This window comes from Perca fluviatilis, chromosome 17 (genome assembly GCF_010015445.1).
Source record: "Perca fluviatilis chromosome 17, GENO_Pfluv_1.0, whole genome shotgun sequence".
Taxonomy (NCBI): domain Eukaryota; kingdom Metazoa; phylum Chordata; class Actinopteri; order Perciformes; family Percidae; genus Perca; species Perca fluviatilis.
This window is the reverse complement of record NC_053128.1, coordinates 1235053-1249554: the sequence shown is the minus strand read 5'-3', so window position 1 is coordinate 1249554 and position 14502 is coordinate 1235053. Positions and strand designations below refer to the sequence as shown.

At 40.4% G+C, this 14502-nt stretch overlaps 1 protein-coding gene across 1 annotated transcript in view; it reads right to left on the bottom strand.

Annotated features, from left to right (window-relative positions):
• sptlc1 (serine palmitoyltransferase, long chain base subunit 1) overlaps positions 1–14502 on the bottom strand; it is a 29683-nt gene that overhangs the window by 4994 nt on the left and 10187 nt on the right. The window contains exons 4-14 of the mRNA XM_039779926.1: positions 13712–13805; positions 13502–13574; positions 12142–12274; positions 11246–11375; positions 10675–10764; positions 9459–9566; positions 8674–8769; positions 5691–5787; positions 5501–5555; positions 1521–1638; positions 687–760 (exon numbers count right to left, since the gene is read on the bottom strand). Coding sequence (XP_039635860.1) covers positions 687–760; positions 1521–1638; positions 5501–5555; positions 5691–5787; positions 8674–8769; positions 9459–9566; positions 10675–10764; positions 11246–11375; positions 12142–12274; positions 13502–13574; positions 13712–13805 — 1068 coding nt within the window. The remainder of the gene's footprint in view (positions 1–686; positions 761–1520; positions 1639–5500; positions 5556–5690; positions 5788–8673; positions 8770–9458; positions 9567–10674; positions 10765–11245; positions 11376–12141; positions 12275–13501; positions 13575–13711; positions 13806–14502) is intronic.

Below are 14502 nucleotides of genomic sequence, written 5' to 3'. Positions count from 1 at the left end.
GCTAAGCTATTCAGCTGATAACGCTACTCTACGCTAACTCTCCCAATGTTAGACCCAGGTGAAAAAAGCTTCTGGGGGGGGTGTTTGGCTCGAGGTCATGGTGCAAAGGACCCTAGGGTGAATTACTCTAGGCACTCTAAAACCTGCCTGACAACTGCCGTTTTAGCTAAGTGGAAGCTCGTAGATGTAGACGATTCGGCTCGTTCTTTTTTCTATCGACTGTACTCGCATATTTATAGCGATCAAGATTAATGTTAAAATTGGCCGGAATTCTTGTGGCTATATGCAACTTTCAGTTTGATTTGATTCTAGCGGCCCCTTTGGACTAAAGCGGTAGTGTTTTTACCACACCTGCTGTCCTAAAGCTTACTTTACGGTGCTGTATTACCTACTGTAGATTACTGAGTTACCAGGAGGTCATAGTTGTGATGAATGCTTAGTTCAGACAGAAAATCATTCATTTACAATAAGAGAATATGTTACAGATGCATCCTTTCATTTCCAGTGTGGCTACGGTAACTTAGCCTCCTTTGGATGTCTTGAGAGCTAAACCAGTACTAAGTTACATTACAACACTGCATATTAGACTGAAAGGAGATCATGTGGGTGTAATACAGGGGTGAAAGTGAGACTCAGCACAATTACATTCTGTTGCACTGCATCCAATGCACAGTAGAGCCTCTTACCTGGGGGAGGGGAGGAAACGCTCCTCTTTCTCCAGGTACCGAGCCAGGGTCAGAGCCACTCCTCTCTCCATACACTGATATGGAACACATGGAAACCACTATGAGCCGCTGAATAACAAACACTGAATCATATGTCAACCATTTAAATCACAGCTGGTTCAGGGGAAGCATTTGACACACGGTTCAAAAATGATTAAGCAAATGTATATTTTGGAGCATAAAATAGTCAAGATTAAAAACTACTGAACACGTGAATAGTTATGTTGTGGTGACATGAATGGCATAAACGTGTGACAGAGCTGAACTTGGTATGAGGAGCCTCGTCAAAATCACAACAAGAGTTTCAAATTGATATTGTCATGCTTATTATTCCATACCAGTACCGATACCAACACTGTGACTTTGATACCGGTTCCTAAATGATAGTTTTATCAATACCAATTTTATAAAACAAAAATAAATTACAACATCACGGCTCAAATCTTTTTTTTATATTTGTCAGCTCCGACTACGTGAGGCGTCTCTGTGTAGAGTTTTTCCTGTGTGTCTCTACGATGTGTAACGTTAGACACCCAATCAGATATTATTAGATCTTGGTAGAAGCATGCTGTATGCTGATTGGCTCACTGACACTGATGAGATTTACTCCTTAGGTATTTAAATTTTGATACTCAATACTTTAGAGGCAATTCAGTTAGCATCTGGAAAGTATTGAATTGGGTACCCAGCCTTAATCATGTTAAATCTGGACTTTGTCATTATAGGAACCTCTGTGTATGTCCATAATAAATTAACTTTAAATATCATCTGGTGTGGGACTGTGGTAGGACTTACATATTCTACAATGGTGCGGAGCAGCTGCGTGTCAGAGTCTCGGGAGCCCGAACTTCTCTCCAGCTGTAAGTGTAGCGCCGGGGCAAACTGCACTCCTACTAACTTCAGACCCGGAGTTCTGTCATAAATGGGGGGGGGGGAGAATCATCAGAATCAGGATCAGAGGGTTTATTGCCACAATAAGTTACACTTCTGTGGAATTGACCTTGGTGAATGGTGCATACATAAACAATCAAACATATTAAAAATTAATATGAAATAAACAATAAATACAGAAACAAATAAGAGTTTCTGCAGGTTTAACTAAGTCAAATGTAAGCCTTTTTAAGACCATTATGATTGATATTTAAGACCTTTATCAAAACATCAACTGAGCCCTAAATTCAGTTTTTTTTCAAGCCAAGTATCGCTAAACTTGCACTTCCCTAAAGCTGAAGAATAGAATCAGTTTTATGTCTGTGGTACAATCTGAAAGAGACTCGCACCAATAACACGAAAGCTGATTGGCTGCAATATAAGTTACATGTTGGTCTCATTTGTAGTCGTAATACAGAGAAATTATATTTGGACTAGCGAAAGAAAGAACTACAACACCACAGAATTAAAAAGAAAAGAGCATTAGAGGTAGTGTTGCATGGACGCAGGAAAATTAAGACCCGTTTGAAATAATTTAAGACCTAGAAAACAATACTTGAGTGAATTTTAGACTTTTAAGGCCTATAATTTAGATTTGAAGTGTCAGTGGGGGGTCTTGTTGGGGACACTGGCTGTATGAAAAACAGAACACTGACATACAAGCAAAAGCAAGACTGAAACTTTGAATGTGACTTTGAGGCTGTTTCCAACTGATAGTGTACAACAAGTAGATCCGACCAGGCAATCTGATTGGTCAACATCATTTACAACATGGTCAAATCAGCTAATAGCACACCAGGCTCATCACTCCAAATATTACTCCGCCATTTCCAGGTCAACAACTCCCCCAACTGTGTTGGAAACATTTGTATTCATGAAAATGAATCACAAACCACATATTTATATATATAATGTTTAAATATTTAACCTTTATTTAAAATAGCCTTCATGTGAACTTTGCAGACATAGTAGTTTACAATATATCAATAGAAAAATTTAGTTTTTTCGGTAAACATTTCATTTACAACACGATTGAGCTAGCAAAGCAGTTTTGTGTTTCTGTGTGCGGTACTTATTAATCTTTACAAAGCTAACGCTAGCTGAAGTTAGCTGACTGACTGAACAGAGACCAGGCATCCTCTCAGTTGTTTTTTCATTAATTTTGTTTGTGAGCAAATTGCCCCACAATATGAATACAGCTTGATTATATCTTTGATTTTGTTGGTAACCATTGTGGTAAAGATCACTTTTTCAGGGCTTCCATGGTCTTTATTTGACAGGGTAGTTTGAAGACAGGTAAGAGGAGAGAGAGGGGGATGGCATGCAGCAAAGGGCCGCGGGTCGGATTCAAACCTACTGTAACGGTATTATTGGAGCAACGCTGATGTGGTTCGTAAGCATTAGAGCTGGGATCATATGCTTTAGTCCCGATCCAATTCTGTCCTGATACATGGGTGCTGATTGGATTTGTTTTGTGATTTTCATTTATTTTGATTCTAGGACTATTGTGATTCGATAGTGTTGAGTATTGGGATTTTCTTTTCCTTCTTTAACAAAAACAAAAGTTGAATAAAACACTTCTAGAGACAATATATCATGAGACATTTCTAAAAGCTGATAGTTTTCTAAGAAGAATGACATCACATGTAAGTCAGTCAGTCTGACATTTATTTACTTTGTAAAGAAGAACATAAGATGGATTTTCTGCTTTTTCTACTTTCCGATATGATGTAGTCAGCGGAAATATTTAGGTGAATCATTCGTTAAAAAAAAAATCAGTAAAAAAACATTGATTCTAGGGAAAAGAATTCATTTTAAAAATGGTCACCAAAAGAATTTTTCCCCCACCCATAGTAAGCATCACTAAGTATATTAAGCCATTGATATTGCTTAATTAAATGCCATCTGAGTGATCCGATCCCAAGTGGTCAGCCCTAGGTGTGTGTGTTTTCACCTGGCAGCAGAATGGGTCTCTAAACGCATCCTGAGTGACCACTTCTGATCGGATCTCACTTCCCCGCTCTATATGCAAATAAACACGTACATCATTTGCATCTAGGCTTGGTTGTGTGTGAGTTGTTACTCAATGGGGTGAGTAAATGGGGTGGGGAATAGGGGGAGGGGGGTTGTGTCTATATGTGTTTTAATGTGTATTGATTGTCCTGCTATGAATGCAGTTTTTATTAATGAGCACACTGCACCAAATTCCTAGCAACTTAGTTGCATGGCAATTAAAAATCGAATCTCTGGAATTAATCAAACATAAGAAACTGCCAACAGTCTTTCTGTGAGCCGAAGGATGCATCTTTTCCTTGAGCCACACCGTTATGTGTACATTTTATGAACCTAAAACTCAGGTTAAAACGATAACGGCAGGCGGCTGGACCTGTGCAGGAGAGAAAGAGGTTTTTAAAAGTCTCTGTGTGTTCAGCTCTCAGCACGTTCGGAGCTCCCAACAGAATCTCTGTGGTTTGAAGTAGAGTTTACATATTTTATCTGCTTTATTTTACTTCCATGTTCACTTATAGAAGTCGTGTTACTGCTGATGAAGATCCAACATTTACTGATTTTGGCGCTTCATAATAAAAAGGCATTTAAAAAACTAAACTTTTATTGTGAAGTATTTATAGGAAATGAAACCGTTTGACAATCGCTGCTTTGACCACTCAGGCTCGCCGGCTTCTAAATAGCAACAGCAGAACATTGAGACATAAGAGCAGGAATGTCTATGTAATATCTTACAGATGTCCGGGACATTTTATGAAACCAAAATTAAGGTTATTGTATACTGGTGGCTGCCTTTTCCAGGCAACCTGCGGGGCACAGAGCTCCAGACATAGCCATTGATATAAAGCTGCAGACACACCGACCAGACGGCCAGCCGTTGACAGAAAAGCCAGTCCGACTGATCAGTCTCCCCGAGATGGTCCAAAAAGTGCCTCAGAACACACTGAAGAGACAAGACGTAATGCGTCTCCGTAACAGCAGGCGGCGCTAATCTGTATTGTCGCCCAAAAATTAAAACCGGCAGCTGATTGGACGAACGCGTCACATGGGTCTGGTTTCTCCGGAAATTCAAAGCCAGACTGTCATGGGTGCTCGTTCAGAATACGATCTCATATTTTACTAAAATAGTTCACCGAAACATGTAAGCGAGAAATAGGCCGTGCCAGATGGGTCATTTGAGTTCGACTGCCGGCAGTGCTAATCATGAAAACGCGATTCATCCAATGTGAATATTTAGTTTATTTAGTTGAATGTTTGGTGTAACATTTGACAGAACATTTTTTAAATTCCTCTTTTAATTATTGGACTTACTGTTTTTGTCATAAGATAAATGCTGGAGTAATGTTAGATATCACAGATTGTTTTCAGAATTTTCCTATTGTCAGTGAATCTTTTTAGTTTTTAATACTTTATTGAATGTAGAAGGGGAAATATGTAGCAACATAAAGAAATCCCAAATCGAATTGTAATCACAATATCGGTCAGGAAAATCCCATTTAGATTTTTTCTCCCAAATCGTTAGGCCCTAATTCCTGTTCTCACTGCTATAAGAATGTGGCCTACAGGGTGTGTCCCAGACCACCTCCGAATATGGTCTGAGGGATTGGATCTCAATGTGTTTTCACCTGTACTTAGAGCTTCAGAGCCATTTTCTGCTGCTAAATTTGGACTACTGACTGAGGAGAAAGCCCTTTTGGAACTGGAATTGTGTGTTCGCCCCACGGAGGTAGCTTCAATGTGAAGAAATAGTTTCACCAGGAACAGATCATATTAAACGTTTAGATACATTCAAACATACATAGAGGTCTTTAGTCAAGCCACAGTGACTGTGAACTTACCCCTGTAACGCCGTGTAAACACGTTTGCACTTTTCCCTCAGGACCGTGAATATATCTGCGAAACAGATGAGGACAGATGGATGAGTGGGAAACAGCCTGAAAACAGAACTGCCTATTGTTCAAAATATACGTCTAATCAGCGGGAATCAGAAATGGAAAGCCCTCTCTCAAAGAAAGACTCAGCGTGTACCTGGATCCTCCTCCATGATGTTGAGGGCCTCGATGGCAGCAGCAGCCAGCATGGGAGGCAACGAGGCAGAGAAGCAGTAGCCCTGGCCCGACAGACGCTGCCAAACACAAGACATACTGACTCAACTGACTTTAGGGTTGGGATTTTGACACATCAACGGAAACCAAAAATTCTTATTTTCCATTTCAGGAAAAACCAACACTTACAAATGGAAAAGAAAATAGAAAAGAACACTGAGACAGTAAGGTCTGGACCAAGACGTCAACCTCGTTGTTTTGAAGACATTCCTGTGTAGCTCTGGCTTTACAAGCGGGGCTGTTGTCTGCTGGAAAACCTCATTAAATCTGTTTTTGGATACTTTTGAAAAGGCTTGAGATCACTCCCTCAATAAGTCTTGTTTACTGTTGGACCACATTAAAAAGTAATAGAACAAAAATCTAGATGCCATCCAGGGAAAATATGAGGAACCAACAATTACAGATGCAGACAAACAGTCCATGCAGCATTTTAGAAAAGCAGCTGTGGCTCAAACCATGAGGGTGAGGAGCAGAATCATTTATTGTAGAGACCCAACATTAACAGTTTTACTGTGAAGACACAGCAACACGCCATCAGATACACCTGCAACAGTTGGTCCCAAACACTCAACACTGCAGTAAACTTTCTTACTTGTCAAACACAGGTGGCATGGCTTACTCGCTCACTTTCATAAAAGGAGCCATCACTAATGTTATTAGTTACACGGGTGCTCAGAATGGACTTGTGGAGCAGTGATAGGGCTGCACCATATGAAGGAATTATGCAATAATGTTGTTGGATATGGTGTTATCCAGGGTGCGATTTTCAAGGGGGGGATGCGTGGGATTTCCCCCTTTCTGGTCAACATATCCCTGCCTCTGCCCCCGCCCCCTTTAAAAGGGGTCGATGCTACTTCCCCAATAGAACATATATTATATACCTAAAACAGAAGTATTTTAAACTAAGTAAAGCGCAGTCTGTAGTGCCATAGAAAGATAAAATCCGAGCAGCAGTTGCTGGTTGTATTTAGCTGCTACAGAGAGCTCCATTTGTTTAGCCGCCAACAGGTGCCTGTGAGCCAGCTACAGGCACTGCCAACGTTGTGTTATTTCATTTTGAGATTATTTTACATTGGATATTGAAGTTCATAAATAAGTGTTTATGACCTGCTTTTTTCACAAATTGCACCCTGGCGATAACAATATTACTTGCGATAAATAAACAGATATTAAGGTGTGCGCAGTTCTGCTGCTTTCAGTATTCTGCAAAAACTAACAACCAATTGCTTGTTGAATAAAAATAAAAAAAGCAGTGAAACAGTGCATTAGGTTGAATACCAATTTAATCAAACCCTAACGGTAGGGTTCCACACAACGAAATACCTCACGAATTTCAGCCAACGAAAGTTTGCCTCGGGGGCGTGGTTGCGAAAACAACACGCAAGTCCACAAATTTTTTTTAAATGTCCCGGGCTGTCAGAAGACAGGGCGGTAAAAATGCACAGCAGCAAATCATCGGTAAAATGTTAGCTCATAAATGCTCTGGTAACCTGGCTATATAGCCTAGCTGCCTTGCTATGCTTAAAATGAAATGCAATGTCCGAACATGCTAGCGGTTGACCTGTCGGCTAGCTGAATCATTTTGAGTGTTTAGACTATCTACAGTGGTCTATTTGGTGGTGTGTGTTTGCCCTGTTTAAGTTTGTGTGACATATAACAACAATCCGTATTGCTACAAGTGTCAATTTTCGTCAACAAAACATGTAATCAAACAAATGCACAAGTAGCCTAGCTAGCTAGCTGCCTGGCTAGGCTACAATGAAATCCAATGTCCGAACATGCTAGCGATTAGCCTGTCGGCTAGCTGAAAAGTTTGAGTGTTTAAACTAACATATACAGTGATCTATTTAGTGGTGTATGTGCCCTAACTAAGTTCGTGTGTCATAAAAAACACAATTTGTGTTGATAGAAGTACCGATGTTTGTGTAGAAACATTTTAAATCACATCAAAATTTTCATGATACGGCGCTGATAACATCCGGCATCTTTGTCAGACTTTTTTTGTAACTCCCGCTTCCAAACACAAACACACGGACCTGATTGGTTCTCGAGTGGTCCTCATTTGAATAAAGTTAAACTTTCGTCAACTTTATTTCGCTCCCCTCGGCGATTCGCTCTCATCTCGCTCAATCAGGGCGAATTTCGTCCCCATTCAACCTCAATGAGTGCAAAGCGAAATTTCGCTGTGTGGAAACCTACCGTAACCATAAGGGGCAGACATGTTGACAGTGGGTCTCTCTCAGCTCCCCATGTGTCCCTGAGCCTGGACTACAGAGCAGGGTTGGGGTTAGCGAGGTAACTCCAGGGACAAGCCTGGGCTTTCCGTCTTACGATGCGGGTTCACTTTTTACCAGGAATATCATAAATCACAGTGGTTTGTTTTCACTTTGTTTTGTCTCTTCCAGCATGCAACATCTTCATGCACTATTTTCCTCCACTCAGACATCACTGATGTCATAGAGTGTTCACACCACCACCCTTTTGTGTGTTCTCCCTCCTTTGTCTGAACCGTGAGCCAGTTCATGACTCAATATTTATTATGTTCTCTGTTTGGTTTGTCTATTTGTTTGTCTGTCTGTCTGCAGGATTACGGAAAAACTACTGGCCCGATTTTCCTGAAACTTGATGGAAGGGTAAAGCATAGCCCGAGGAAGAACCCATTACATTTTAGAGCAGATCCAAATTACGGGACGGATACACAAGTCATTTTTCACTTTCAATTACATTGCAAGATAGAGCATTTGTTCTGCATTCATGTGGTGTCGGAAATGGGAAAAATGAGGTCTCGACTGGGAAAATTCCCCCTGCATTAACGATGTGAGAGAGGGCATGGCTTGGGCGGAGGTTTGCGCTCGCCGGTTGTCCTTTCAGTTCAACTTGTATCAATAAGATGGTGTTGTATTTACCTGGTGGTCGATGACAAAGGAGCGTCCGCAGCAGAAGCCTCCGATGGACGCCACGGCGTTCTCCATGTTGGCACTGATCAGATCAATGTCATCTATCTGCGTACGGCAGAAATGGTACCATGTTATTATTACACACATGAGACACAAATATGCCCAAAATGTTTTCAGATGTGGAATATCGATGAAGCGTACCAGGATCCCAGGGTCACTTTTGTCATCTTTTTTTGTTTATTTAAAAGTTTACTAAATTAAATCTATATATATATATATATATATCTATTATAATAATAATAATAATAATAATAATAATAATAAATTCTTATAATCCACTATTATTGGAAACAATGAAACCAGAGAAATAAAACATTTTAAAGACAATTACACTGGGATAAAATATATTGTTTTATACAGATAGTCCTACACTTTTAACCCTCTGAGGTCTGAGGGCATTTTCACATTTCTTCTTAAATGTACCTTTTTTTGTTTGCATTTAACTGATCGCCATGTGTTTCATATCAAAATATTCAGAACAAACTCAGCTTTCCGTGTAGTGACGCCCTGATTTTCTCTAGAGCAATGTTCCTCAGATCTCTTTCACAAACTAACCTTAACTTATGATGTGTTGTACAAATGTTTTCAGTGCTTGAAATGAAATTTAAGCTTTTTGAGTAGGAGTTTTGTCAAACATGGTTTGTGTGTCTTTTGTCCTCAGAGGGTTATTCAGGTGCTAGCCTCTGACTGTGCCAATATTTAGTATTTCTGCATTTAAAGTTGAGTGTACTCACATTGACCCCGAAGTGTTCTGTGACTCCTCGGCCATGTTCTCCCAACACACCAAAAGACATGCTCTCCTCCAGGAAGATCCGCACCTTGTACTTGTACTTGAGCTTCAGCTGTAAGGTTACAGCAACACAATGAATGGGCAACAGAGCAGAGGCATGCAGAAATATCATCATCATGCCACTTCAAATACATTTGCAAGAAATGCAGCAGTAGTACAGCCAAGGACACTCAGGGATCTAGGTCATGCTGTACAGCTTTAAGTAGGGATGCTTCTTATTCTGTTGGCTTTTCTGATCGTTAACCGACGGCCGTTAACTGAGTGTTGATCGTTAGCTGACATGCGGGCTGCAAAATTTCACTTTTTTGTCCACCAGCCAAAAGGTTAGTGAATGTTCAAATCTTACCAGCCACTCAATAGATGACCATTGTTTTTTGGCTGGTGAGTGAAGCAAATCTACCAGCCTTTAGGCCTGTAACTAATATCATTTTATTTTTTATTTTTTTAAATAATCACAGTTTCTTTGTTTAACCGCAATGAATTGCTAACATTAGCTAAGGTCTTAAGGCGTATGACTGGTCATGTTGATTTTGTTTAGCTATGACAAATTGTAATTATATAAGTGATTATTGGTCAGTCTATATATTTTTATTATTATAATTGTTAGTTGTTGGCACTTGAGCCTATACACGTTCATAGCTACAAAAATGACAAGAGGGGATATAGTTCGAAAACGTTGTTTTATGATAATAAAGAGGCGTGGTTTACTTCATAGGCTATGTATTTGTGTTATTATATTATCTGGTTCACATGATAGTGCTATATAACCAAAATATGTATCCTGGGATTTATTCAAAATTTTAATTTGATTAAAAAAGTAATAAATGAATAAATAAATATTTGTAAATTTGACTGAAAGAGATAATTATATTGTTAATTGCAATTATTTCTGACAATCAATTGTACAGCAACATCTGAATTTGTTCCAGCTCTACCAGCCTCTTGCATATTTTACCAGCATACGGTAACAGGAGGGTTAACTGTAATGCAGCCTTTAAAACCAGGAAAAGAAAAAACTTGTGTCATATCACGATATCTAGACTCCTATATCGATTGGGATATAATATCCATATATTGCCCAGCCCTACTTTTACTGAACATCTCTCAAAATGTCATTGTATGTTACCATGTACAATGACAATCAAGGCTATCGTATGTACCAGTTCTGGGAGAGGACAGATGTCTGCAGTGTTGATGTACAGCCCCTCCACTACAATGAACTTGCGGGTCACTCGAGCTTTGCGAGGATTCTGCAGCAGAAACAAAGTGTGTGAGACTTGTGTAAGACATATGGCGTTCATGAAAGCAGGATTATAAAAATACCATTTGCTACATTTGTAAGCATGAAAGCACAAGTCACATAATCACATTATCACATTCGAGGGTGGCAGTAGCCCAGTCAGTAGGGAGTTGGGTTGGGTACCAGAGGGTCGCTGGTTCAAGTCCCCATACGGACCAAAGTATGGTGGTGGACTGGTAGCTGGAGAGGTGCCAGATCACCTCCTGGGCACTGCCAATGTGCTCTTGAGCAAGGCACCGAACCCCCAACTGCTCGGGGCACCTGTCCATTGACAGCTGCAGCCCCCTCACTCTGACATCTCTCCATTAGTGCATGTATAGGTACTGAGCATGTGTGTGTTTAAGGACTGTGTGTAATGTGTTTTCTACAAGCATAGAAATTTCCCTTGCAGGATAAATAGTATATATTATTTGGAATAACTCCGTCCTAACCTTGTGGTCCTCCAGCTCCTGTTCCTTGAGCAGCCTCTCCAGATCCTCCATGTCGTTGTGTTTGAAGTATTTGATGAAGCTGCGGGACGCCTGGAGACCCTTCTGGATGGAGAAGCAGGCGGCTTCGTCCCTGAACACACACAACACAAAAGTGAAAACACTCAACCATGGCACACTAAACCCAACGGACCAACAACATATAAACACATGCAGGCTTGAGATGCTGGATATGGTTTTCTGTGTGAACTGAACCTGACAATAACTGTAGTTTTAAGTCTTTATTCACCACAACAACGCAGTGACAAAACGTTTCAAAAGAAAAAGACTCGGGTATAGGGTGCTCACTGAATCCTGGCTTAATATTGCTCTGTACACGTTAGCAGCAGGGCTGTAGTCAAGACCATTTTTGTCGAGTCCAAGACAAGTCCAAGAACAGGACCAGTCGAGACCGAGTCCAAATGAGAGACAGTCAAAACCGAGACAGAAAAAAAGAATCCCCTTCAAGACCACTTACTTACCTGTTCATAATTTATGTGACGTGAAAGACAGTATATCTTCTATATTAAGATGACCTTTTTGCATTATTATTATTATTATTATTATTTGTAAAGATCAAAAAGTAACAACACTCTACGATCAAATTAGGCCATATTATTTACTTTAAGTAGAGCAATTTAATACTTCATCAATGGATCATTTTTTTTGAAGGAGAAAGTTACTTTATATAGTGCTGGACTCGGTCGAGACCAACTAGAATATTTGGCCAGTCCAATGGCCGAGCCAGAGACAAGTCTAGTCCAGATACCAACAGGTCCAAGACAAGGCTGACACAATAGAACAACGTCTTGAGTCCAGACTCGATGACTACAGCCCTGGTTAGAAGAGACATTACATACACAAAGATGATGTCGCCCCTCTTGGAGTAGGCAGGGATTGCACTGGCGATGGTTGCGAAGCCATAGGAATAGATGATGGCCTCTTCTGTCTTCATGAAGTTGGCCAGACGACTCTCCAGCTCCAGGTGAACATCTGGGGGAGAGACGCTAACAAGTTAGACCACAGTTTACAGCTGTTACAATTCCAAATTTTGCTGCACAATTAATTATCTCAGAAATGATTGGGATTTAACAATATAATTTCAATTCAATTAATTTTAGAGTTTTTATACAAATTAAAGATTTTAATGAATCCCAGGATACATCTTTTGGTTATACATAAAGGAAATACACACCTCTTTATTATCATAAAACATGTTTTCTAACAGTCCCCTCCCCCCTTTGTCATATTTGTTGCTATGAACGTGTTTAGGCTCAAGTGCCAACAACTAATAATTGTTATAATAATAAATATAAACATTCTTATAAATTTAAATTCATACACCATTAACCTGAGCTCATGTTATCAGTTTATTGCTGTTAAACAAAGAAACTGCCATCATTCCACCTGCTCTGGTGTTTCCCCCTCTCATTCCACCTGCTCTGGTGTTTTCCCCCCTCATTCCCCCCTGCTCTGGTGTTTCCCCTCTCATTCCCCCCTGCTCTGGTGTTTCCCCTCTCATTCCCCTGCTCTGGTGTTTCCCCCTCTCATTCCCCCCTGCTCTGGTGTTTTCCCCCCTCATTCCCCTGCTCTGGCGTTTTCCCCTCTCATTCCCCGCTCTGCTCTGGGCTGAGTTTCCCCCCTCATTCCCCCTGCTCTGGCGTTTCCCCTCTCATCATCCCCCCTGCTCTGGCGTTTCCCCCTCATTCCCTACCATTTCCCCTCTCCATTCCATTTCCCATTCCCCACTCTGACTTTCATTCCCCCTCCTTCATTTCCCCCATTCCCCCTCTGGCGTTTCCACTCCATTCCCCATGCCTTCCATTAACCATTTCCATTACTCATTCCCTTTTTCAAATAATAAAAAAAAAAAAAAAAAAAAAATAAATTTTATTTAGAATCTGCGGGGTTGGGTTTCAGTCTCAACGGCCTCAAACGGAGACCTTTGACAACACTGACGCCAACGTTTCTCCTCCTGATTGGGTCTTATCAGTCACGACGTCTCGTTATCTGAGACTAAAGCTACTAATGTTACCATGGCAACTACCAGCAGGGGGCGGAGTCTCCACACTGCCTCCTGTTTATGTCGAGTATACCAGAATGTTGATGAGATATGAGATTTGGGCGTGTTAGTTTAAACAGAGATTAGTTCTTCACTTGGTGCACAGAGATCCAAAACATAGCAATGTAAATGTATCCTGAAAATAGATTTTCACTCACCAAAGGTTCCATAGAAGCCCCTTGGACCACATGTGCCCACTCCATATTTCTTCAGCGATGCCAAAGCTTTTTGCTGTAATGACGAGAAGAAAATTATTTATTCAGAGATCCAATCACACACTGATGCTCGCTGGCAGCATGTCGAAAGGAAGGAAACACGTAAAAGAAGTACAACTACAGGTACTGACGGCTTCAAGAATAAATACTTACCTTAACCCGCTCGTTGTCGAGGAGACCCAGGAAGTTAAATGATGCAAAGTTAATGCACTCTTTCCCATTGATTATGATGTTGTGGCTGGGAGGTCTGTAACGGAAAACAGTGTCTTTTAATGCTCATCTTACTGTAACGCTCAGAGCACCAAACAGCATCTAGTGACTGTATAAAACTTCACATGGTATGTTGTGAATTGGCTACACACGCAGGGACATTGGTACGGTTGATGTTGGAAAGAAAAGAAAGTGGCAAACAGACACCAAGCGTGACTGTACATATCGGAGTATTTGGTTAATTTGGCCCGATGAGAACTGGAATATTTAATGGAAGAAGTATTCAGATCCTTTACTTAAGTAAAAGTACTAATACCACAGTGTAAAAATACTCTCCTCCCATTGTAGAAAGAGTAAAGGATCCAACCAGCTGTGTGTTTAATGGTCTGATCATCTCAGCGTGACTTGTAGCCGTTATATTGTCGGCTAGTTTACTTTAGAATCAAACATCAGATTTTATAAACTACATGTGTTCTGTGTGCAGGAATCTGAATGTGTAAAGTAACTAGTAACTAAAGCTGGAACAGATGAATGTAGTGGAGTAACTAAAGTAACTAGTAACTAAAGCTGTAACAGATGAATGTAGTGGAGTAACTAAAGTAACTAGTAACTAAAGCTGTAACAGATGAATGTAGTGGAGTAACTAAAGTAACTAGTAACTAAAGCTGTAACAGATGAATGTAGTGGAGTAACTAAAGTAACTAGTAACTAAAGCTGTAACAGATGAATGTAGT